A 24,450-nucleotide genomic window follows, 5' to 3' on the forward strand; every position below is an offset into this window, starting at 1 on the left:
GCAGTTTGGTTGTTGATTCGCTGATCTCTCTGGTCCAGTCATGTCTACTTGCCCGACTTGCCGCCGAGCGTTCTAGTTCACTAGTAAAGTTTCGGGCGTAACTAAACCCCGACTACTGATCATTTATCTGCTCTGACCGAGAGATCTGCCATTTCGAGACAACCTGTTTGAATTGGTTCTTGCTATCATACGAAAAATATTTTCCTGTACCAAAAGGCCTCAAAGGTCCTTGCCCGAATCTCCCAATAGCGCCTGGGCGTTCTTGAAATATATTTTGTCTCTCAACTCTGGGTCCATGGAATATTTTTCCAATTGTTGTTTAAACCCAAGGGTCTTGTCAACAAAAGCGTACGGAAAGTCAGATCCTTTTGATAATTAGCAGTCTGAATAGGCTAGCTTGAATATGTCCCATCTTACCGTATAGCAAGTGATCATGAGGTATTGTTTCCAACACTAGTCCCAGCACTGCAGAGGAACTAGAGAGCGCCAAATCGAAGTAAAATGACCGGAAATCCTCCATGGCTTCTTCGGGGCTTTTCCCAGCAATGGTAGCTGTGGAATTTTCCGGGTAGGTACACAGCCGCGAAATCAAGAACGGGAGGGTACCACCCGCATGGGAAAGAATGACCTTGCAATCGGGGTAGCTTCTTTTGGTGTTGGTGATGATGAGATCCACTGCTGTACGCGTTGTCTCATGGGGGTAGTCAATGGCTGGCTGGGGCAACAACGGGTTCACTTTTGTGGTATCCACTGGATGGGTGGGATGGATAAAAACCACTGCCTTCCTGGCATTCAGCTCGGCCCAGATGGGCTTGAAGGCTGGGTCACCCAGATACTGGTTGCCATTTCCGTACCGAGTGAACAATGTCACGCCATTGGATTTCAAAAAATCGAGACTGTATCTGATCTCAGCCAGGGTACCCTCCACATCAAGTAGAGATGGCAGAGCGGCGAAGAATCCATATCTGGCAGGGTCTTCATCTCGCAAACGAGCGGCGTATTCATTAGCCTTCCGGGCTAGAGCCCGTCTGTCTGCGTCTGTTGGGGCAATAACAGCTCCTGGAGCTGTCAAGGACAAGATTGCTTTCGTTACTCCCACTTTTTCCATCAAAGAGTTGGAGGCTTCAGGTGACCAAGCTGGCGTTGGCCAGCCAGATGGATCGCCACCCGCTTTCTCAACAGCTATTAACAGTAATTGTTAGTTGGAGCATATAATGTAGAATCTGAAATCGTGAAATATTAACCTTGGGCATAAAAGTCAGGGACAAAGTGATGATGGGTGTCAATCAGAGTCATCTTGGGCAGATTTTGGGCAGACTGGTAATTTGTCACTATGAAAGGAGCGTGATGAAGAGCGGGTATTTATATGGATGTGGGATTGGGGCGGATGAGAAATATCTCTCGATAACTTCACCAGCACGTTGCTTTTGCCGATACATCCGGAACCCATAATGTGATGGAGATCTGTCTAGGATGAGTCTGAATGCATAAGCCATAATGGGCGGCACAGATTCCGAATATGCCCCACACTCCCCCGCACGCTCATGGAATCGCGTGCGAAATCTAATGTTTCAACGATATTTCACCGCAGTATTGACCCATGTGCCAACGACTTCCTTTGCGAATAAGATCCACTTGGATGATACCCAAAAATTGTGAACCATAGTTGGCTGGCCCAGCTGGTCTCACTCTACCACATAGCAGATCCAGAACGTTGTACACTTGACAAAGAAGCCGATACCCGTGCCGGCGTGCCGGCTCAATGAAGCCAATCCTATTTTCGAGCTTCCCTCTGTTCAACACGACACTCTGGAACTAATTATGACATAATGATCAAGCCCACTATTCCTGTAGCATTCTATCGATGAATGATTTGACAAAGTCTACTAATAGGATAAGGACAGCTTGACTAGATGAATTGATTCAAGGCTCTTCAAAGAAATATTTCTAGGCAATGTCCAGATACGAAAGTACCATAGTGACCGAAAACAAGATGCCTGGTTCACTCATTTTTGTTGATTCGTCTCAATTGTCTTCCATGTCTGGTGTAGATGAAATCCTAGGAACAAACCGAAGAGCTAAACACGCCAAAAATTCCTTAGATCCATCATTGGGTAAGCTTTTCACCGAAGACCTCGGGCCACTCTTGCCATACTTCGCCCATTGATTCCTTAAGACTAAGAATTGTTTCGGTCGAAAGAGAGATGCCAAACCCCCCGCTCTGTCATTCTACTTTGAACATTAATAGCTTCTGTTATATTGTTATGATCGTTTCGTTTGACGGCGGTCTCCAACATGACTACTTCTCTTGTTCCATGATCAGCGAAAATTCAAAGTTTTCTCCATTTCCATTTAGTAGTTGACCAGCAAGATCCTTAATACCACCAACGGGCTGTGAGTTGACGAAGTATGGCGACATAATCCATGCAGATAAGATTACGTTTTTGAGAAGAATTATCTCGTCTTGATATCGCCTAGTTGCTGTTCCAAGTCTTTTGACTTTATTCCTGGCTCGGCTCAAGCTGCATAAGAAAACTATAGACGAAGATCCGAGCAGCCCGATACGCGATGGCGTAGTGGTCAAAAAGAAAAAGAAAATTAAAAGTCTAATCCAAAGATACAATTGAAAACGCTTTATTTTACTGCCCAGACTGGCAGACCATGGATTATAACAGGTATGCTTAAATGTCAACGGGGTCACCATTCAGCTTCACTTTCACTGCCCGGGTAGGCCTTCTTCCTCAGCTTCCAAAGTGACTTCTCGCGTTGGGCCGCCTCCTCACGATGCTTCCGGCTATTGTCCTCGACAACAGTCATCCAGGGTACATTACTCGCACGACGGACTCTCTCGCGCAGGAGCGCAAGGGCCTCATTTTCTTTGGCCAGGTCCAATGCGTTAGAGCTGTTCTTCTTAGCCCGGGAGCTAGAGTTCTGGTACCGCCTCTCTGCAGCTCGTGCAGCGTAATACTCTTCGCTGACTGCCCAATTCGGGCTATCCAACTGGCCGCGGACCAGCACAAGCTGATGGCCATGTTCGATGGCATCACGTAGACGCGAGGGAGAAATGGGAGTGGAAAGCTCTAACTGGCGGGAGGCCACATTGACGGAGCGAATCAGGGCCAGCCCAAGACAATTAGAAGCCTTAGGATCCAGTGGAGTGGAACTACCAGATCCAACAGAGATGTAAGGAAGATCCTCTTGTGGGGTTCTGATGATATTGCCAGCTGCGTAAGGTGCACCTGCGCCATCGTCGGTTTCTCCTGAATCAATTTCCATGTCATCATCGGCGTCGATCTCATTACTATTATCCTCGGTTGATGTCATTGGACGTGCACACATGATGGCGTTCGACGACTCCACCGCCACTACTCCAACAATAGCGCCTTCGAGTACCTCTCGCAACATGGAAGGGTTAATTTGGGATCCCATCACCATGATTCCCAGTATACCTTGCTTGACTCCCGCGTAGTTCACGGCCATGGGACGTGTGTGAGAGAGGGGTGCATCCAGCCAAATCGGGTTGCTGATGCCACTCGGGTGGGACTTGTGGAAGTAAGACTGAATCTGCATGGATCGCAGCTGGGCACTTGACCTGCTCACAAAGTCGGTCGGCTGAGAGGGGAGGATTGTGATTGGGACTCGAGCCTCGCTTGCAGCTAAGCTCAAAGGATCAACAACTTCCATGGGCCCTTTCTCGCTCATGTAGACTACATCGGAGAGTCCAAGACTCTTGATAAGCCATGTTGCGACCTCCAGACCTTGTCCAAAGATCCAACCGGGGTAGTTGATAATGAGCGGGCACTGAGGATACCTTGTTAATAAAGAGCGGTATTGTTCCATAAGATCCATTGTAGCCAGGGCATAGTGATCTGGGTCTTCCTTAGGAGATGTTGCGCCAATGTGGTGTGCTCGCATAATCTGGCCATCCCTGGAATCATCTAGTGAAGGATGGGTGAATGGTGGGCCAAAGAATGGAGAGCGAAGATGTGCAAGATAGACCTGACCCATAGGAGCAAATTCAGGCTGACCAGGGTCTAGGTCTAGGAAGGCCACGCCATCGGTATTGATATGGTTGTTTTCTGTTTCCGGTGCTGGACTCAAGACATGGTTCAACAAATACCGACTGAAAGTCGATTTGCCTGAGGCTTTGGGCCCACAGACCAGAACTCGAAGTTGTCCCTTTCGCTGAGACAAAGCTTTCATTGATGCGCTCCATTTTTTATCCAGATGGAGGGGTCGCAAGTGTCGGTTGAGAGTATCATCGGAAGATGTATAAAGCTATAAGGCAGGCACTTAGCTTTGCTCCAAGGTGAGGGAGTAGCACCATAACTGTGTATTACATACCACTGAGAAAGTTCGTTGTGAGTCTTTGGGTGCGCCCTTCAAAGTAAACTTATCCGCAACGGTATTATCCCCACTCCAGATCCTTTGATATAAAGGCGATATGTCCCGCAATCGAGACAGACCACTGTTGCAAGACTTCAATTCTACCTCTGCCTCCCCATCCACGCCAGAGACACACTTAATGACAGGCAAGGAGTGGGTTGAAGGGGCATAAACCCGGTAGGCCCGGGCTGAAGGATGTAGCTTGGCTCCCATGAGACTAACAATTCCCCGTTTGACCCAAATCTCATACAGACCCAGCAGGGTCAAGTTCTGGAAATCAATTAGCATCGTAGGTGCGAGTCCTATGGACAGTTGTTCCATACCGTCTTCTCCTTGATGCGAACACAGAGTGTTTTCTCGTCCGCATAGACAATGCTATTTTTGTTCAAGCGCATCTTGGATAGGGGGAAATTTTGGAGCTCCGCTGGAGTTTGTGCAGGCGACTCGTAACCATCAGCATCACCAACAACCGATGCGACCTCGTCCTCTGTCATCTCTTCCAGTTGGGCCGGCTCGGCTTCCTCTTGGTCTGAAGACTCTTCCTCTGATTCATGGACTTTTGATTCCAACTTATCAGAGCTTGCGGCTTGCTTTTGTCGTGTTGTCTTTGCTGTCGCGGAGGCACGTTCGCTTTGCTTCGTGGATGACCTTGTTCGGGGCACCTTCGACACCCCATTTGTCTCGGTGGGCTGTGCTCCTTCTAGAGATCTCCGCGGTCGCTTCGAAGGTGGTTCATTTGTGATTTCAACCACCACTTTGGGGTATGATGTCGCTTGATGCTGCGCTTGTTGCGCTTCCTGCCGAGCTCTGCGCGCCGCGACAGCGCTCATGGCACTGACGGGGGCTGAGGCGGGGTTTAGTTTCAATATAGCTGATGAAAAGACCATTGTGGGTTCTTAGTTCATACCAGTTGGTTGCTGCTTCTCCGCCTTTCGTTTCATCATGTCATGCCTATGAATTCCGATTTTTGAGAAGCAGAGTTGATAATGCGGTGATGAAACCGATAAGCAAAAAAAGTTGGCGGGTGGTGGTCCGTGCGCCCGCGGAGCAGAAAAAAAAGATTAACCGTGAATCTCCAACATTCTCTCCCAACGTCGCAGAGACCCGGCAAGTCGCATTATAGCTGGTCAATCGGGTTGACGGAATTTGATTTACGTTTTGGCCGAGTCTTATCCGTTCACTCTCTCTTTACGGAACTAGACCTGTGCAGAGCAACCATTAAGGCGCGTCGCAACTCCGACAGTGCCTTTCAATTCATTACCCTTGAAGACGAAGCTATATCAATTCTAGCTACCATGGCTGTCGCATCTTCTTCCTCGAGCGACAGCAGCTCGAGCCGGTCGACCTCTCCTGAGCCAGCAAATAATCAGAAGCAGAAGGTTAAGGCAGTCACCAAGGCCAAGGATGAGATTGAAGAAGAGTCTTCGGGCTCGTCAGACTCAGAGTCGGGTTCCGAGTCCGGTTCAGAGTCCGGCAGTGAATCTGGAAATTCCGATGAAATGGATACTAGCGAGGATGCTACCGAAGATCAGTCTCCAACCAAAAAGTGAGCATAGGCGTGCTTGCGCATCCTCAAATATACCCGTGGAAGCTAACGTTCATTTCTCCAGGATCAAAATTCCCGGCCCGCAACAATACAAGCCACCTGCGGGCTTCAAGTCCGCCAAGAAGCATACGCCCTCGTCCTCCTCCTCAATTCTCTCCAACTTGCGTGGCAAGCAAGTCATCCACATCACCGCTCCGTCTTTCCTCCCGCTGTCCAAGGTCAAAGAGATCTCCATGGGCAAGATCTTGAAGGGTGAGCCAATCCTCACATATGAGGGCAAGAAGTACGGAATTCCGGCCGATTCTATGAACGAAGACGACCCTGAAGGCAAAACGCTACTTGTGTACGATGAGGGTTCTCAGACATACCGCAACAAGGCCGAGCACATCCCCAGCTATCAGATCCAGGAATTTATTGGTCTGGCAGCAGAAATTGCGCCCAATGATTCCGCGATTGAGAAGCTGCGAAGCACCGTCAAGCCACCCCGACCTCAACCCAAGAACCTGAAAATGCGCTTCCGACCAGTTGGCAGCCTGCCCAGTGGCCCGGAAACCCTGGGTTCTAGCTCAGAGTCTGAATCAGAGGAGCCATCATTTAAGGTCCCTCCCAACGAGAAAGAGAGAAAGAGAAAGCATCACCATACTGAGGCCGAGACTACGCAAATAGTCAGCGAGCCCCGGAAGAAATCCAAGAAGCACTCGTCGCAAGATAATGAAGAGGAGCGCAGCACGAAGAAGTCAAAGAAGTCGCACAAGGACCGCGAGGAGAAGAAGCGGAAAAAGTCTGAAAAAGCATGATTTGGCGTCAGGGTTTTTGTTTAGCTACATGATATCTTTCTTTGTATGATCTGCGGGGCAATTTCAATGTACACTTTATCAAACTTGGTCATTTGGGTTGGTTAAGAATACAAGGTCCCGCAGTATTTTTGATGAATCTATTGAAAATCGTGCAACACTGCAGGCTCAAAAAGAGCTTCTTGCGAGGATGCAAAAGTAATATTATTATAAGTAGCTGAGTGTAGGCTAGATTTGATGTATTTTCTATCCAATCAAGCAACCATCTCTCGAGCAATTGGACTGCCAGTAGCGATCCTCTCGTTCCCAAGAGAAGTTCTGATGCATCAAGAGCGATGCTTAATATTCGCATGGAAGTTCTCATGCACACTGACAAGCTGCACTTTTCTGCCTTCCGCATTGATCACACCACCCTTTTCACCATCATCAGATGAGCTGCGCTCAGCGGTCTCCCATTCGGTACCAGCGGCGACTTCAAGGTTCTGGCCGCGGGTTTCCTTGACGAAGAACCAGCAGAAGACAGCGGAGCAAACGTCAAAGCCCATGAAAATAAGGAAAGTGTTCGCGCCGACGTTGGAAATCATGTAAGGACTGGCGAAGGAAAAGCAGAAGGATGATGCCCAATGGGCCAACATGCTGACTGCCAGACCCAGAGCACGGATCCGGGTTGGAAAGATCTCCGGCACATAGGCCCAGGGAAGAGGGCCCCAGGAGCAGTTGTAGATCTACCTCCGAAGTTAGAAAGAGATCGCATTCGACCCTAGAGAAGACTGGAAAATCCTACCATAATGTCAAGATAAATCATTGCAACTGTCGCCCGACCCGCCGCGGTCACATTGGTAGCAGACTGGGTTGGAACATAGTCCACAACCAGCGCAGTAATCAGCATACAGATAGCCATAAGAGCCGATCCGCTGACCAGGGTTATCCGGCGACTCAAACGCTCTGCCAGGAAGACAATGAAAAATGTACTCGCGATGACCTTGACAGCACCAAACAGACCTGTCAACAACATATTACGATTAGTTCCGCTTCCGGCAATCAATTTGAAATATTGAGGCGCAAACACGGCCAAGGCACTGCTTCCCGTCGCATTCTGGAAGATGAACAGCATAGGGCCAACCAGGAAGCGGAGGCGATTGGCGGGTTCGAGGAGCTCACGCAGGGAGAAGTTGGCACGCTCGGCAATCTCGGCTTGAAGACCTAACTGGGTCTCTGCGAATTCATCGCGTGTCTTGGGGGTATCGCCGCCGCGAATCCAGGTGATGGATTTCCAGGCATCTTCGACCCGATTCTGGGTCAATAGCCAACGGATCGACTCAGGGAGTGTCAGAGTTCCGAGAAGCAGTATGCCTCCAGAAATCAGCTGTAGACCGACAGGGATCTGCCACTCCCTCGAGGTGCCCGCAATCGAAGTATTCTTACCAACACCCTATTATTGGTAAGTTGGAAGCTGAGATATAGAAAAGAGGGAGAGATAAAGCTCACGTAGTCCACCCAGTATGCCGTAAAGACACCCCATGCGTATAGCCACTGGTAAAATGAGCCACAGCGGCCTCGAATCTCCTTTGGAGTCATCTCCGCCGAATACATCGGAATCACTACGCTCTGACCTCCCATACCCAAACCAGCTACAACACGACCGACATACCATGCGGCCAGGGAGTGGGTATTGATGAGCTGAATGATCACGCCGATTACAAAGAGAGCGGTTGAGCCGATGATCGTTATTTTGCGCCCATACCAATTGGTTAATGGATAAACGCAGGCGGCTGCAACAAAGGATCCCATCTGCTCCAGGCCGACCGTGAGGGAGGACACCTTCGATTCATGAGCACTCGCATAGCGGAAGTCCTTCTCGAACGACGTGAATGTCAGGATTCCGCCGGCAATACCCGAGTCATAGGCGGACAGGAAGGAGGAGATACTGTTTGTATAATTTAACGTGAGTTTCTTGCTCCAGTTCCACAATCGGTTCAAGAACGATGATCGGAAAGATCGAAACTTACAAGACAATGGCAGCCAAATGATAGGCGCGCCAAGTGCCCAGACGGGTGTTTAACTCGGGGATCTCAAAAAGGCCCATACTGATTGGAACGCGCTGAACTGGCTTGGGGCAATCCCGGGCCAAGCAGGCCAAGAGCGCATATAAACCTTTTTTTTCTCCGACACATCACTATCATGGTGCCGCCGGTGAGCTGGTACAGGGATTCTTTTGCGTGCTTTGAGAACCTTGCGCCAGCGGATGGGAATGGCCGCGGACTGGCGAGTTCTATGGAGGCGGATGGACACCAGTCAGCACGCCTTCCGGGGGCCCAATGGTGTTATGAGGTGTGGGTGGCTCAAAGTTGTGTCAATTTAGCCTCTAGTCGAGCCTGCCACCATTCAGATCCGTTGAAACGGAGACAGCACCATTCCATCGAGATCGAAAGGATTTGTCGAACGCGCGGCCCCAGGCACCTGGCGCGTGTAACATGACGTTCTTGGTTGGGATCAGATCGACTGTGTATTGTGTCCGATAGGAGAGATTTGACCCCATCTGGAGGGCTTGGTGGAAAAGTTCATTTCCAGATCGAGCACTCCCGAGAGAATACGAGATTGTGACACTTCGTAGTTGCGGGTCTCTCCAGGTTTCCAGCGGGGCATGCTCGATCCAGAAACATGCTTGTTGCTTAGTGCTGTAAGATCAACCATGCGGATCCCGTGATGCTCCTGAGTATATGAACACCATCCGCCTCAAATGCACCCCTTCCAGAGAGACGAACCCTTTCCTCCGTCAAGTACCCATTTACCATTATATCTATATATCGATCCCGTGCACTGCAATCCAATCGCAACTCTCCGCCCCAGACGGAATGCTGGTTCGGCCAACCCCCGCTCTGTCCAGCAATGATCTCAGGACCCATTGATTATGTAAGAACGTCACATGACCTATTGCGATGCCGCCATCACATGCGCCCCGACATGACGAGCCAGCTGATGCGCCTCTGATTCTTTATCAGGATATCAAACAGACAAACGGCACGGAGCCTTCCTCCTCCTCTTCAGAGATCCCGTATTTTGTGGTTGGCATTGACCGGGTTCATGGACCCGCGGCCCATTTGGTTGCTTATCGACTCCGCCCGAGCTTCCCTTATCGCCCGTTGTCGTTGAGCTGTTGGACCCGCTGGGGGATTCACAGATCGAGAATCCGAGAGACACACAGGGTCTGACCGCAGAGGAACTTGCACGCTGATATGATTTGGTCAGTGATCGACCTTTTGCTTGGCCTCTCTTGTTAGAAGCCCGCCTGACGTGGGCACTCCCCCGACCCATTCCTGATCGTCATCGCCCTATCAGTGCCGAGCTGTCACCTGCAAGCCTGACTTTCATTGCGGCGCTTGTCCCCCTACAAGCCAGAAGATCCGACGTTTCTTGTCTTTATTTCCGGGTTTCATCGCACTTATCGGTAGATGTGCTTTAATGATGCCGCCTTTGCCAGACAACACCAAACGGCGAGGGGACCGGGGGAGCCGGGACGAGAGGCTGAGCGCCAGCGTAAAGCCCTCATCGGTAGCCCGCATGCTATCAGACCGGCTCCCAGAGCGATTCAAAGATGGAGATGATTCTCAGGTTGATTTCACAGCTCCACCGCGGGGAATGGGCTCTCGAGATGGCAACGTACACTACATGGGACAGTCGCTGTTCTCAGTCATAGCCGCCGTTGGATCTAGGTCCAATTTCCGCGGGCGGTTCGACGACTCGAGTGACAGTGACGAAGATTTGGAGGATAGGAGCGCGCCTATTTCACCTAAGTCTGGGTCTCCAGAACAAAAACCAGTCTCAACCCGAGACCTCACCAAAGCGTCGAAAGAATCGACACCCCAGGATGAACCCAACGAGCGAGGGCGTCGGCATCGGAGAACAATATCGGACAACAGACTCATTCGGAAGTTCGCCGATATACGATCCAGGGACGACCAGCCCGACGACGCCATGGCCACAAGTGTTGCGACCCTAACAGTGCCCCCTCGACGAACACGCAGCGTCACCCCTCGTGCAGCCCCGATTTTGACCCGGATGGTTCAAGCTCAAACCCGCTTTGATACTACCTCAACAAGAGAAGAAACTCTTCCGAGACCACAAACTCCGATTGAAGATCGCCCACAATCCTCCTCTGCTCTGTCCACTCGCCTAATGGAGATGTTCGGCTTCCAAAAACCGGAGAAAGTGCTAGTCGAATATGCATGCGCACTGCTGCAGAGCATGCTCCTTCAGGGCTACATGTATGTTACAGAAGGGCACATCTGCTTCTACGCCTATCTCCCCAAGAAAGCAAGCGTTGCGATCAAGTCTGGTTATATCACTAAACGCGGCCGGAAAAATCCGAAATATAACCGCTACTGGTTTGTCTTAAAGGGCGATGTCTTGTCCTATTATGCCGATCCCTCCAATCTTTACTTTCCCAGTGGCCATGTTGATCTTCGTTATGGAATTTCCGCGTCCCTCGCGGAGCCCAAAACCAAAGGGGTCGAGGTGAAAGACTTCCAGGTCACAACTGACCAGCGAACTTATTATTTCAGAGCCGATAGTGCAGCCAGTGCAAAAGAGTGGGTTAAATCCCTCCAGAAAGTCATATTCCGAACCCACAATGAAGGTGATAGCGTCAAGGTTTCATTTCCTATCGAGAATGTGATTGACTTGGAAGAAAGTCCAATGGCTGAGTTTGCGGAAACTTTCAAAATTCGTGTCATCGACAGTAATGAAACGTTTGCTATTGATGAGGTTAGTGATTGTCTCTAGTCCCCGGATCAAATGGGCGGAACGCTAACTTAGCCATTAGTACTATTTCTCCTTTTTCAACTCTGGCAAGGACGCGTTCGGCTACCTCAAAAGCTTGGTGAATTCTTCTCCTGCAAAGACATCACCTGACGGATCACCTTCTAAAGCGGATCGAAAATCCGAGTCCGGATCTAACCCTGAAGATCGAAAGAGCACCTCTATGGTCAATGACTTTTCCCCTCAGAAACGAGCTCAAGGTTCGAGGCAGAGTGCAAGCTTTGAAAATGACCACCAAGGGTCCGGAGAATCGTTTGCCAATTCGGCTGATCAAGAAACCGAGTCTTCAGCAGTTGTACAGTCCATAACTGAAACAACTGAGTCTGCTAGCCAGATACTCAACCGAAGTGACGTATTCCAGTCTCCCACAATCCAGCCAATCCCTCGGCGCTCATCTGATGCGGGTGATGCTGGCCGACGGAGATCTGAGGATACAGCTCGCTCTTCATCAGCCCGGCTTGACGAGATGCGAAGACGGGACAGCTTGGGAATGCCAAGCCCTAGCAGAAACGCCGAAAATGTTCGCTTCACTTCCGGAGTACCGGGTCCAAAGATGTTTCGGCCACTTGAGCATGCGTCCACTGTGCCTCTCGTCAAAGCCGGAGCGTACCCACTACAGCGTGCTGCAGGTATTGCAGAGTATCTGAAAAGCCGCTCCAAACAGATGAGCACTCTATTGGCAACAGAGTCGATGGGTTATATCGAAAAGGTATCTGGGATGTGGGCTGGTGGTCAAAGACATTACGGTGAAACAGGAGGTGTATTGCCAGATGACCAAACTGTTTATACTGGAACTAAAGAAGGCGAACTCGCCCATGACGATCGGTTCCGCACACATTTTGCCCTACCGTCGACAGAACGGTTGCAAGCAACGTATTATGCTTACCTAAATCGTGTGATACCTCTCTACGGCAAAATTTATATCAGCCAAAGGAAGCTTTGTTTCCGCAGCTTGCTCCCTGGCACTCGAACCAAAATGATCCTCCCTCTTAAGGACGTTGAGAACGTGGAGAAAGAGAAAGGATTTCGGTTTGGTTATCAAGGTTTGGTTGTTATTATTCGCGGGCATGAGGAGCTCTTTTTTGAATTTAACACCGCCGACTCTCGCGATGACTGTGCGGTCACATTGCATCAGAACCTCGAGTCGGTTAAATTTCTTATGGAATCTGGCATGCTGGCAGAAAAAGAACGTGAGGAGGTCGAAGCCGCGAAAGCTGAACACCGCATGTTGCAAGAAGCGAGACTTGATACCCCCGAGGAGCATTATTCTCGCCTTGCGTTCAATGAGGACTCTTCGGAGATTCATCCATTCTTTGATGACCCGCGCGCATCGATCATCAATTTCAACCCAACAGAGCCTTTGAAAATTACGTGTTTGACTATCGGTTCTCGAGGTGACGTTCAGCCCTACATTGCTTTGTGCAAAGGGCTTCTTGCCGAAGGTCATAAACCAAAGATCGCAACCCATGCCGAATTTGAACCCTGGATTCGAAAACATGGTATCGATTTTGCACCCGTGGATGGAGATCCTGCAGAATTAATGCGTATTTGTGTCGAAAACGGGATGTTCACCTACTCATTCCTCCGCGAAGCCTCTTTGAAGTTTCGGGGTTGGATTGATGATCTCCTTTCTTCATCTTGGGCTAGTTGTCAGGGTAGTGATGTTCTTATTGAGTCCCCTAGTGCAATGGCCGGTATTCATATCGCAGAAGCTCTTCGAATCCCATATTTCCGTGGCTTCACCATGCCCTGGTCGAGAACTCGCGCTTATCCGCATGCTTTCGCGGTGCCAGAACATCGCATGGGCGGAGCTTACAACTATATCACCTATGTAATGTTCGACAATATTTTCTGGAAAGCGATTGCAGGTCAGGTCAACCGCTGGCGGAACAATGAGCTGGGGCTCAAGGCTACTACACTTGACAAGATGCAACAGAACAAAGTTCCGTTCCTATACAATTACTCGCCTTCCGTTGTACCCCCACCGCTTGACTATCCAGATTGGATTCGCATCACAGGCTACTGGTTCTTGAATGAGGGATCGGACTGGTCTCCACCTCCAGAGCTTTCAGCTTTTATTGCCCGTGCACGGGCGGATGGCAAAAGAATTGTCTATATTGGCTTCGGATCTATCGTGGTGTCAGATCCAGCTGCTTTGACACGGACTGTTGTCGAGTCTGTTCAAAAAGCAGGCGTTCGCTGCATTTTGTCCAAGGGCTGGTCAGATCGTCTTGGGGACCCATCCAGCACAAAAGCCGAAATTCCTCTGCCACCAGAAATCCACCAGATTCAGTCTGCTCCTCACGATTGGCTTTTCTCGCAGATTGATGCTGCGGCCCATCACGGCGGCGCGGGCACTACCGGGGCGAGTCTGCGGGCTGGAGTTCCTACCATTATCAAGCCGTTCTTCGGCGACCAGTTCTTCTTTGGTTCTCGAGTCGAGGATTTAGGAGTTGGAATTTGCATGAAGAAGCTGAATGTCAGCGTCTTTTCCCGTTCACTCTGGGAGGCTACTCATAGTGAACGAATGATTGTTAAGGCCCGTAACCTGGGAGCCCAGATTCGAAATGTAAGTTGAATTCGTGCCATAATGGATGTTAATGATTGCTGGCTAATCGAAATAATATTTGCACAGGAGGACGGTGTTGCTACCGCGATTCAGTCTCTATACCGAGACATGGAATATGCCAAGACCCTGGCACAGCAACGATCCATTGCCTCGTCTACTCCATTTTCTCCAACCCCTTCCGCTAAGGCATCTCCAGATCATGCCGATGATGATGTTGATGATATCGGCGATTGGACCTTTGTCGACGACGAGAACGATATCGAGATTCTGAAACGAATGCGCGACCGAGCTGCCTCCGAGGCCGAGAAACTGGCCGCGGTCAAGGTCTCGTCCTTGAGAGGTGTTGAATGATTTCCTACTTTGTTGTTTCTTTTTAACCCAATTCTTGAGTCCCATGAGCGATGTTTGATGGATTGGAGCTTTCATGATTTACGATTGCATTCTGTGTTGCCGATTACCTGGCGTTTGTGGACCTCATATAGCATGGTTTCCTTTTGGCTTTTCTTGGGCGAATGTTGATCAAATACACCGTCCGCATTTCCTTGGTCTTAATACTCTATAATTCAATAGATTGTTCCTTGTTTTCAGAAATGATGTTCTCAAAGCAATGTATTGGGTGCAATGACTTTACCATCAACGTCCAGGTACTAATTCTTGCTGACAGCTTTATGCAGAAGCCTTGAAGTGCATATCTTATGAAAGGTCAATCTGTTGCTCATAATTTGAAAAGGAATGTGAGCCCCCTGCCCTCCTCCGCAACAACTGTTATGCTGCGACCTCAACAACCAACTTCGTGCAGCTTACGCCCCTGCTGAGCTCATCCAACGCAGCATTGATAGCTCCTAAGCCCTTTCCAATGACCTTTGGCTCTGGACTCGGTTTGACGTTTCCGTTGGCCAGGTTTTTCATCAGCCAGCCCATCCAATATCGGAACTGAGATAATCTCTCTGCTTCATCCATTGATGGCATCACAAAAATGGTTTCCACATCCTCTACCTCCAGCGCATCTGGAGGGACAATCGGGGCTGATCCGATTTTCGCCTTTTTATCCTTCCTATCTTGGCCAGTTCCAGTGAAAGCTTTCAACACCGCCTGACACGGCGTTAGATCCCCGTTGGCAAGAAAACAGTGCCGAATTACCAGGCCATCCACTCTCGCCGCGGTAACGATTGCATCTACCACCTGCGGCTCCTTGTAATCGAAAACTCGATCCGCACCAAGGGCACCTATGTACTTCTGATTCGCTGCGCCGGCCGAGGCATACACCGCGGCGATAGAAGAGTCGCTATCGTCTCGCAGAACTCGGGCACTTTGCACACCCATCGTGCCCACGCTTGAGGAAGCGCCCCAGATTAGAAGAGCCTCTGTCTTTTGATTCTTATTTTGATGAGTTCCTTCACTGACATTGGCATTGACGGTTTCTCCCACTCGGGGGACTCCCATCATATCCCACGCGCTGAGGGGTACCTGACCGGCAACTGGTAAAGTGGCTGCTTGGTTCCAAGAGATGCCCTTATTTGGAAGAGGCAGGGCATGCTGCCAGGGGACGAGGCATCGCTCCTGAAAAGCTCCATAATCAGGGTCGCAGGCCTTCCAGACCGCCGCTACATAGGCGGCAACACGGGTAATTCCCGGTTGGAATACAGGGCCTGCACCTTCGTCTGTCGCGCCGGTGGGGACTTCTTCGCCAATCTCGAGGACTATCCCTGCGATATCGAAACCGATGACCGTGGGGTACCTAGCTATAAAAAGGCCTTGTTTACGCATGTGGCAGTCTGCCGGGTTGAGAGCCACGGACTTGACCTCGATAAGGAGCTCTCCTGGGCCTGGTTTTGGCGTTTGACGAGATTGGAGCTCGAATGGCTCACCTTTGGCCAAGGAGACGGCGGCGAGGTGGGATGTCATGGTGGCTTGTGCAAGGGCTTTTTGTATGGACAAGGTGTAAAATTTGATATGAATCGAATCCAGTTTTCAGGTTCAACTTTCACCAGATACTATTAATTAAGAAACTTCTTTTTTTGCACGAAGAGATTCAGCTTCTTATACTCTTATACTTTCAGTCCTTATTCCCTCGTCCTGTTGAGTTGGTGACGATCTTGTTAATTATGGCATGAGCCCCACGGCCAATCACCGACGCCTATTCCCGAGAATTGGCTAGCAGGAAAGGTGGATCTGTTCAAAAAGGGTTTAGCTCATGGGTCATGTTGGATTCATTTCGATGTCGATTATGTTGGCAGGTTCCACATGCCTCCCTCTCGCATTGAATTTCGATTTTTCTATTCCCCTCATAATCGGGGAAATCACTCATAGAAAATCTGTGCAAGAGGCCAGATGTGTCCAAGTGAGACTCGGAAGGGTCGGACTAGGGGGAGGTCAAGATATGGGTGTCGAAATTGCAAGCTTCGAAAAGTCAAGGTGGATCCAGACTTTCAATACTTAAGTTCTTTGCTTACTGATTTCCTTTACCTTGTTAGTGCGATGAAGGCAAACCACAGTGTAAAAGGTGTAGTTCATTCGGGGTGTTATGCAACTTCATGTCGAACGGCCCCGATCTCCAACCTGTTGCTCCTCGCACGGACTCAATGATGATCCTGGGGGAACCAAAGCTTCATCCCTCGCTCACTAATGCCGTCTGGGCATCAGATGCATCAACATTCTATCAATTAAACACGAAGTGTCAGGACTTTGTGACCCGGTATTTCGAACGGAGTCTCCTCGTCCCGGACGACCCTAATATGATAGAAGTTAACAGGAAGCTCCTGGAATTAGCCTTCGCTGTCAGTTTTTCAAACTCAATTTCCACTGCGAGCCCAATGTTAACTAGTAGATGTCTTGTAGTACCCTATCTTAATGCATGCATCTCTAGCTGTGGCACTTACCTATGACCGTCATCTGAATGGTCCTTTAGGCGGTCGTCGCACTCTGGAAGAGTGTTATCACTGGTCTCAGAGCACAATTCTCCTAAACAAGCGGCTGAAGAAACCGATTGAAACAAAAGACAAGGATCCGATCTGGGCTACTGCGGCTGCTCTGGTCATCTTGACCTTTTCGTCGCCTGAGGCATGCACCCCAGACCAAGCGTGGCCTCTAAAATCCGACTCCTCTGACTTGGACTGGCTGCATATGAGCAGAGGGAAAATGTCATTGTGGCACACAATTAACCCGCTGCGACCAGATAGTCTTTTTAACGTCATGGCAGCGACCTTTGCCCAGATGCTTTCCCCATTGCCAGAGAAAGGCATAGAGGGTATAGTAAGGCCCTTGGCTGACGTGTGTAATCTCAATGGCTCGTCTACAATCAAAAGTAACCCGTACTTCCATGCCGCACATACGTTATCCCAGATCTTGGAGCTCGCGAATAATGAGATCACAACAGGCCAGGCCCAACTCTTCATGCGGAGTATCGACGGTCCTTTTGAAGACTTGCTTCGGAAAAGGGATCCTGTGGCGCTATTGCTACTGTACCTATGGTACCACAAAACAAGTCGCAGTATATGGTGGGTTGAACTAAGGGCTAGGGTGGAATGCCCTTCTATATGCCTATACCTGCGAAGATACCATAAAGATAATCCTGCTGTGCAGGCATTCCTGCCGGGTGGAGCTCTCGCCGGTAGGTGGGATCAGTTGGATTTTCCGAAGAAACAGGTCGAAGACAGTAGGTTTCCTTCGCCAGTAACAGTCTGCAGCCCCAAAGCCCTCGCTAATAAAGCCATATTCCAGAGGATAACTTAAATTGATACATTACTTATCCAAGAATCTTTTCAATGGGGAAAATGGAAGTCCATCACATGTATTGTCCGGCCAAGATTTCAGTCGGACTTGAACTCCGTTTTCTCCGAACCAATTCGCGCCAAAAATGAACTCCGACGGGATTTTCTCCGATCCCTCTGGTGTTCTCGCTCTAGTCTAATAGATTTGATCCAGTACTTGGTAAATATTAAATTTTTCGAAGCTTCACCAACCTATGTTCCCATTATTTATTAATAATCTTGTCGGGCCTGAGTATCCGAAATCCGTTCGGCGTTTATTTTATCGAAAATAACGAAGGCACCTAATAAATGTCACGTATAAATATAGCTTTCCCTTTAGAGCAATCACACCCTTCACAAGGAGCTGCATTTTTTACCACCATCAAATTATCTCAGCCTCGAAAATGTCTAAAACAGTTTTGGTCACCGGCTGTAGTCATGGAGGACTGGGGGCAGCAATGGCGAAGGTTTACCGCGCCAAAGGCTTCAAAGTTTTCGCGACACTCCGCAACAAGGCCAAGGTCGGGTCTCTGGCCGACATGGACGGTATAGAAATTGTCGAACTTGAAATCACATCGGTCGAGTCAATTCGTAGATGTGCTGATGTCGTCGCAAAACAGACTGGAGGAGCACTCGATATTCTCGTCAACAATGCTGGTGTTAGCTGCATCGTCCCGCTTCTAGATGCATCCCTCGACGACGCGAAAAAGGTTTACGATGCAAATGTTTGGAGCATTCTTGCTATGGCACAAGCATTCGCGCCCATGCTCATTAAGTCCAAGGGAACCATGTGCAACATTAGTTCAGTATCTGGTGAGATGGTTTTTGCATGGGCAGGTATGTTCTATCACCTCTGGGGGCTACCTCAGACACATAGGAAAACCTAGAATCTTGTTTTATAGGAGGCTGATTTGGCTCGACATAGGTGTATATAGCAGCTCAAGAAGTGCTCAAACGAGATTATCGGAGACTTTACGTCTTGAGATGGCGCCTCTTGGTGTTCGAGTTGTCACAGTTATCCTTGGTGGCGTTGAAACGAGCGGAAACAATCCTGATAATATCGCGGATCTTGAGCTACCACCGAATTCCCACTATCGGAAGATAACCACCGTCATAGATCGCCACAAGAAGACTCAAGTACACCCCAACAAACAGAATGTCGACACCGCGGCGAAGAATGTGGTTGAGGATGTTCTTTATGGCAAAGGTCCTTTCATTCGACGCGGGCAGGCCTCCACTCTAAGTTGGCTTTGCAACACCTTTCTGCCGTATGGGCTTTTCACCTCCATGATCAATAAGGAATCTGCACTCGATGAGATTGATTTCCGCGAAGACAAAGCATGACTTTGACGGTCACTTGAGAAGCATATAGATAGTTGGGATGTTTGTACCATGTATACTAGAGTGATATCCAACATACTGGAAATGTATGCACTATACAAATCGGAGCTCCTAAATCAACTTTCACTTTCCACTCCAGCAGCAATTCTAGCCATGGTTGACTTGCTTTCTGGGTCTTCAACCTATCGATTCGAGGCCTTTTTACAAACAAAATCATAAATGCGAGACTCCATTGCAGCTTGCAAAACCTGACTTTGGGAACGCGCATGCAACAGCCAGGATTTTATACCAAAAAGAGGGTATCATCATTGCCGAGACTCAAACAGGGGACCAATAGTAGGTCTAAATCCGACTCTAATCTTTCTGTTCGCAAGCGAAATTGTGACTGGACTTGTACTATAAGGGAACTAAAAACTATGCTAGATATTGTGACAGGAATCCAACCACTTCATGTTCACCTATCATGACCACCTACTTAACCTCGCTTGAAAGATCTACTTACAAACTACATGTCATCAATCTTGTCCAGATCTTCTTTTGATCAATTGCTTCAGTCTAGTCAGAAGATCTGCCGGCTAATTATAGCCGAACGCCGCCCTGCTAGCCTCCACACCCCCACGCTTTCGACCCCTTTAACACTTTGTAAAGACGCTTGATGCCGAAAATCCCTGCCGACCTTGCATGCCCCCCGCATTACCCCATAATTCAAGGTAAGTCTGAAATAAAAAGGTAAAGCGGGACCAATCCTTTTGTTGTGGCTAATCTTCGGGTTTACTCCACCAAGCTTGGCCCAGTGAATGTAAGATTTGATTTCAAATTGCTTTTCTTGGGAGCTTAGAAATCCCTGTGAAGCTGATTTACTCAGCAATGATTACCGTCTCTATCTCCCGGACTGATGATCTTCGTTGTTTTTTCTTACTTGCCTCTAGTCAGGTTCAAGGTTAATTTACGAGGCCAAATCAGACATAAATTCGAAGATGGTGTATACATTAATACCAGCTTCACGCACGGATGATCCACCCTTCTGAGCTGGTGGTATAAAATCGAATCAGACTTCCCCTCGAATTTGTGGAAGCAAAGCCCCCAGCCTCTTCCCTCCCCACAACCCCGCATAGTTTAGATAAGCCCCTGTTGAAAGCTAGACTAGGCGGTGGGCAACATGACTTTCCACGCAGCTGCAACCCTCCTGGCGCTTGCGGGTATGGCTCAAAGCATCCTCGCCTCGGGCTCGGCCGCATTGGCTTGTTCTGCAAGCACATTTGCCTCCCTGACACTAAATAACATCGACATCACCACACTCAATGTCACCACCATCCACAATTATTCCACTGGTAGCAGCGGTTCCACGGGAACCGGCGGTACCGGCGGCGTTAGCGTAACGTCAGCATCGACAGGTACCAGTGCGTCTAGTGCGGATATTTGCTTAATTGGAATGACCTATACCCATCCGGGACAAAATGATATTGTCAACACCTTCATTGGGCTTCCACTTGATGTGCAGGACTGGAATTCGCGTTTTCTGATGAATGGCGGTGGCGGCTGGTATGCTGGAGGCGAGAACGAAGTTCTGGAGCCGGTGATATCAGGATATTCGTCTTCTTCTACGGATGGGGGCCATAACACGAGTGCCTCAACAGCGGACTGGGGATTGGCCAGCGAGGGGAATACGAATTGGCCTGCACTGTGGGATTTCGCAAGCACCGCTATTGCCGAGGCGGCAGTCCTGGGAAAGTTGGCGACAGAAATATACTTCGGGTCGAGTCCCAAGTACTCGTACTGGAATGGCTGTTCCACCGGGGGCCGGCAGGGGCATGCGATGGCCCAGAAACATCCAGAACTCTTCGATGGTATTGTTGGGGGCGCTCCAGCCATCAATTGGGACAAGTTCATTCCATCGGAATGGTGGGGGGCTCTCAATGCTCAACTATTAAGTATGTCCTGTCGCTGCGTTTCGATATCAACAAAGCCTGATATGAGAGAAGTCGTTGTTGACATACTTTACAGACATCGCCCCGCCTTCTTGTGTCCTCGAGGCTTTCACAAATGCAGCTATTGAGGCATGTGATCTCCTTGATGGCGTCAAAGACAGCGTTATCGCCTACCCAGGACAATGTCACTTCCAAGCATCCTCCTTGGTGGGTCAATCCGTGACCTGCAGTGATCCCAGCGGAGTAATTACCATCACAAAGGAGATGGCCAAGCTGGTTGCAGCCATGTGGACTGGGCCTCGGTCCGCTGAAGGACGATTCGAGTGGTACGGCCTGCACTACGATGCCGATCTCACAGGTCTGCTCCCGACGACGTGTACCTCAATCGACAATTGCACGGTCACCCCCTTCAGCATCAGCGACGACTGGGTCAAGGTTTTCCTCGCCCGGAACTCCACGTTCGACACCAGCAGTCTCACGCGGCAGGACTACGACCGTCTCTTCCGCGACTCGGTGGACCAATATGCCTCCGTCATCGGGACTGAGAATCCCGATCTCACAGACATGAAACGGGCAGGGACGAAGATGATTGCCTGGCATGGCATGCAGGACGAGTTGATCCCCACCAATGGCACAGTCGACTACTACAGGCGCGCACGGGCGTTTGATCGAGACTTAGAGGACTACTACCGCTTCTTCCTGGCGCCGGGGGTGGCCCATTGTGGGGGTGGAAAAGGGTTTGATCCCAGCAACACGATTTTCGATACGCTGCGAGCGTGGGTTGAGAATCGAACGGTACCAGATCGCCTGGAGGCTGTTGCAGCGGCGGTGGGCCCGTCTAATAGCTCGGCAACACGGACGGCATACCTGTGTCCATATCCGAAGCTTTTTACCTTCACTGGTGGAGACCCGAATAGCGCGTCCTCATTCAGCTGTAATTAGAAAGATACCCTTGGACGATGTAGGGTATATTCAAGTGAAATATGAAACCGTGTAGGTATTGACCTCGGCCTTCTGAGCCTGTTCTGATTCTCTCTGTTTGGGAATCTGACATCGTGTGGTAGAAAGGGTTCTTTTATTTCCGAAATTCAATATATTCGATTCGTCAATTTATCTTCGCATCCTCCCCTTTCCCATCAGCCTTGTCTTTGCGTCGTTGTACCACGTCCCAGTTATACACCCGCGCCGTCGCGACCTCCAGTGTCTGGAAAAATAATGAGCGATTGACGAGGAAAGTGTGGCGGGTCCAGTACGTACCGTGATCTGCTCACGCAAGAACTCCAGGTCTTCCTCACAGTTATTCAGACTCGCCTCCGCGGCCGACAACTTCTCCGCAAGCATCGTCTCGGCCTCGTCCAGCGGGTAGGCGAGCATGACGTTCGCGCCGAGCCACAAGTATACCTCCTCGGTATCAGCAGGGGAGATCGAAGCACGGGCGTAGAGGGTATCATTGAGTTCAAAGTTAGTCTCGAGGTCGGAGTCTGGGGTGGCCTAACAACAGCAGAGAAAAAAAGAGAGAAAAGAGTCAGTTTATCGGGTGATTTGTAGCTTGGATTGTGAAGTCCATAAGATCGTTCCACAGATTTGATAGACACGTACCTCCTTGCGCAACTTCAAAAACCGCACCATCTCCAAGGTCTTCTTGATGTCTGGGATCTTCTCGCGCAGCCCCTGCCCGCGGCGCTGGGTGTTGACCTCCATGAACTGGTACTTGGAGATCATCTCTTGGAACGAGCGGAGGGTGGGCTCGACCTCGTCGCGTGAGGAGACATAGTCGCTCACATTATCGATAAATGGCGCAACGGGGATTCCCCGTGCGTTCGTTTCTGTTGTGACCGGGCTGCATGATCGAGGGGTCAGTTCATCTGGTGCCCGGGTCGGAGGGGCATCGCGGGTCGCGGGGGAGGAAGAATGTTTTTGGGGCCGGCCTTACTCCCAGGAGGAAGCTGCAGCCGAGTACTATGTAAAGAATGTAGAGAATAGACCTGATGCCCCATCTTGACGGAATTGAGTGACTCACGCCTTGGATTTCGAGGTCGCCATGGCTGGGCGCTGTGGTGGAAGAAGCAAGAACTAAAGTGGGGAGACCTTGAGCGGGAGAGTTCGACTTTCTGGGCGGCCGCTTGTTCCTCCGCCCTCGTCTCCTCCGCACGACCTCAATTCATCTCTGACAACAACCAAGGATGGTCCTCCTCGTGGCGACAGATCGCATCCTCACAGCTCTCAATGCTGTCCCGGCTTCGAGCCGCCAGGATCTTGAACTACCGACTGAGCTCGAGCTCCACGGCCCAATCGCTCATGAGCAACTCCTCCGTCTATCTAAACACCTCCAAGACACCAACTACACCCCAGACTCGACCAACCACGCCTCCACAATCCTCAACACGCTCCTCCGCGGCACGAAAGTCTATGTGCCACCACCTCTCAAAAAGCCCGAACCCGTGAGTGCCTGTATCCCCCAATTCCCAGCTTCCATTTTCCCGGAAACACCCATGTTCACACCTCCATCACCAGAGCCCCGAGTACCTCGCCTCAAAAGCGCGCCTCCTTGCCGCCGCCGAAAAACAAGCCTACCAGCGCCTCCTCAACCCAGCCTACACACCGACCCCAGACCATGCCGACCCGCACTCTACCCTCGCCGCCACCGACTCCATCTCCGCCGAAGACACCCTGACGCCCTCGCTCGTGGTGAACATCTTTCTCTCAGTGCTGATCACCGGCTTCAGCGTGTACTGGGCACTAACGAAATTCACGATGCCGGCAATCCTGGCCGTGCGATTCGCGGCATGGACGGGGCCGCGCGGAGATGCGGCGCCGTCGGGCGGAGCGTCGGACGCGGTGCGCGTGCTGGTCTCGCTGTTTGCGGCGCTAACGGTCGCCGTCGCAGAATCGTTCTTGTATTTTGCGTATTTGGGGAAGGTGGAGAGGGCGCGGGGAAAGGAGAGGAGAGTGAAGGAGCGGAAGGAGTTTGTGGGGGTTGTCGAGGGAGTCGATACGTGGGAGGAAGTCAGGGTGGATGAGAGGGAAGAGATAAAAGAGGAGATTTGGGGGAAGGGAGTAAATGGAGGCGTGCGGAGGCGCGTGCGGGAGAAGTGGGAGAAGGAGAATGAAGAGAAGGAGAAAGAGAAGGAGAAAGAGAAGGAGGATGAGAAGGGTGGGAAGAGCAAGAGCTTATGACGCACGTCGATGGCACTGTCGATGCCAAGTAGAAGTCTATTATAGACACCTGTAAAATATTATTTCGGCTATGCGATTGTTTTTTTTATACCCCCTCTTCGCGGCTGAAGAAAAGAATCAAGATATTGTTGGAAAACATTCA

The 24,450-nt window shown here is 50.1% G+C and overlaps 11 protein-coding genes across 11 annotated transcripts; 6 read left to right on the top strand and 5 right to left on the bottom strand.

Moving 5' to 3' along the window:
* Positions 1–219: 219 nt before the first annotated feature.
* N7462_002465 (amidohydrolase family protein) lies at positions 220–1,296 on the bottom strand (the record flags this gene model as incomplete). Its single annotated transcript, XM_057074191.1, has 3 exons — positions 220–365; positions 418–1,182; positions 1,245–1,296. The coding sequence occupies 3 exons, from the start codon at positions 1,294–1,296 to the stop codon at positions 220–222; spliced, it is 963 nt and encodes a 320-aa protein (XP_056937832.1).
* Positions 1,297–2,697: 1,401 nt separating this feature from the next.
* Positions 2,698–5,330, bottom strand: grc3 (uncharacterized protein; the record flags this gene model as incomplete). Its single annotated transcript, XM_057074192.1, has 4 exons — positions 2,698–4,278; positions 4,345–4,656; positions 4,710–5,230; positions 5,294–5,330. The coding sequence occupies 4 exons, from the start codon at positions 5,328–5,330 to the stop codon at positions 2,698–2,700; spliced, it is 2,451 nt and encodes an 816-aa protein (XP_056937833.1).
* Positions 5,331–5,681: 351 nt separating this feature from the next.
* On the top strand, positions 5,682–6,729 carry N7462_002467 (DNA-directed RNA polymerase I subunit RPA34; the record flags this gene model as incomplete). The annotated part of the gene is made up of 2 exons (XM_057074193.1): positions 5,682–5,932; positions 5,997–6,729. The coding sequence occupies 2 exons, from the start codon at positions 5,682–5,684 to the stop codon at positions 6,727–6,729; spliced, it is 984 nt and encodes a 327-aa protein (XP_056937834.1).
* Positions 6,730–7,052: 323 nt separating this feature from the next.
* On the bottom strand, positions 7,053–8,812 carry N7462_002468 (sugar porter family MFS transporter; the record flags this gene model as incomplete). The annotated part of the gene is made up of 4 exons (XM_057074194.1): positions 7,053–7,451; positions 7,511–8,158; positions 8,215–8,653; positions 8,736–8,812. 4 exons carry the CDS (start codon positions 8,810–8,812, stop codon positions 7,053–7,055), a joined length of 1,563 nt encoding a protein of 520 aa, XP_056937835.1.
* A 1,376-nt stretch (positions 8,813–10,188) lies between these two features.
* atg26 (uncharacterized protein) lies at positions 10,189–14,464 on the top strand (the record flags this gene model as incomplete). The annotated part of the gene is made up of 3 exons (XM_057074195.1): positions 10,189–11,490; positions 11,549–14,113; positions 14,180–14,464. The coding sequence occupies 3 exons, from the start codon at positions 10,189–10,191 to the stop codon at positions 14,462–14,464; spliced, it is 4,152 nt and encodes a 1,383-aa protein (XP_056937836.1).
* Positions 14,465–14,878: 414 nt separating this feature from the next.
* N7462_002470 (zinc-binding alcohol dehydrogenase family protein) lies at positions 14,879–16,018 on the bottom strand (the record flags this gene model as incomplete). Its single annotated transcript, XM_057074196.1, has 1 exon — positions 14,879–16,018. One exon carries the CDS (start codon positions 16,016–16,018, stop codon positions 14,879–14,881), a length of 1,140 nt encoding a protein of 379 aa, XP_056937837.1.
* Positions 16,019–16,587: 569 nt separating this feature from the next.
* Positions 16,588–17,845, top strand: N7462_002471 (uncharacterized protein; the record flags this gene model as incomplete). Its single annotated transcript, XM_057074197.1, has 2 exons — positions 16,588–16,890; positions 16,952–17,845. Coding segments are annotated over 2 exons (1,197 nt in total), but the record flags the coding sequence as incomplete, so codon positions are not given.
* Positions 17,846–18,266: 421 nt separating this feature from the next.
* Positions 18,267–19,206, top strand: N7462_002472 (SDR family oxidoreductase; the record flags this gene model as incomplete). Its single annotated transcript, XM_057074198.1, has 2 exons — positions 18,267–18,699; positions 18,788–19,206. 2 exons carry the CDS (start codon positions 18,267–18,269, stop codon positions 19,204–19,206), a joined length of 852 nt encoding a protein of 283 aa, XP_056937839.1.
* A 1,156-nt stretch (positions 19,207–20,362) lies between these two features.
* Positions 20,363–22,073, top strand: N7462_002473 (putative feruloyl esterase; the record flags this gene model as incomplete). Its single annotated transcript, XM_057074199.1, has 2 exons — positions 20,363–21,134; positions 21,208–22,073. The coding sequence occupies 2 exons, from the start codon at positions 20,363–20,365 to the stop codon at positions 22,071–22,073; spliced, it is 1,638 nt and encodes a 545-aa protein (XP_056937840.1).
* A 163-nt stretch (positions 22,074–22,236) lies between these two features.
* N7462_002474 (tubulin-binding prefolding complex subunit PAC10) lies at positions 22,237–23,174 on the bottom strand (the record flags this gene model as incomplete). Its single annotated transcript, XM_057074200.1, has 4 exons — positions 22,237–22,335; positions 22,389–22,622; positions 22,731–22,971; positions 23,152–23,174. 4 exons carry the CDS (start codon positions 23,172–23,174, stop codon positions 22,237–22,239), a joined length of 597 nt encoding a protein of 198 aa, XP_056937841.1.
* Positions 23,175–23,314: 140 nt separating this feature from the next.
* On the top strand, positions 23,315–24,308 carry N7462_002475 (TMEM199/VMA12 family protein; the record flags this gene model as incomplete). The annotated part of the gene is made up of 2 exons (XM_057074201.1): positions 23,315–23,572; positions 23,646–24,308. The coding sequence occupies 2 exons, from the start codon at positions 23,315–23,317 to the stop codon at positions 24,306–24,308; spliced, it is 921 nt and encodes a 306-aa protein (XP_056937842.1).
* Positions 24,309–24,450: the final 142 nt, after the last annotated feature.

This window comes from Penicillium macrosclerotiorum, assembly GCF_028827735.1.
Source record: "Penicillium macrosclerotiorum strain IBT 26536 chromosome Unknown utg000002l_segment0_segment0, whole genome shotgun sequence".
Taxonomy (NCBI): domain Eukaryota; kingdom Fungi; phylum Ascomycota; class Eurotiomycetes; order Eurotiales; family Aspergillaceae; genus Penicillium; species Penicillium macrosclerotiorum.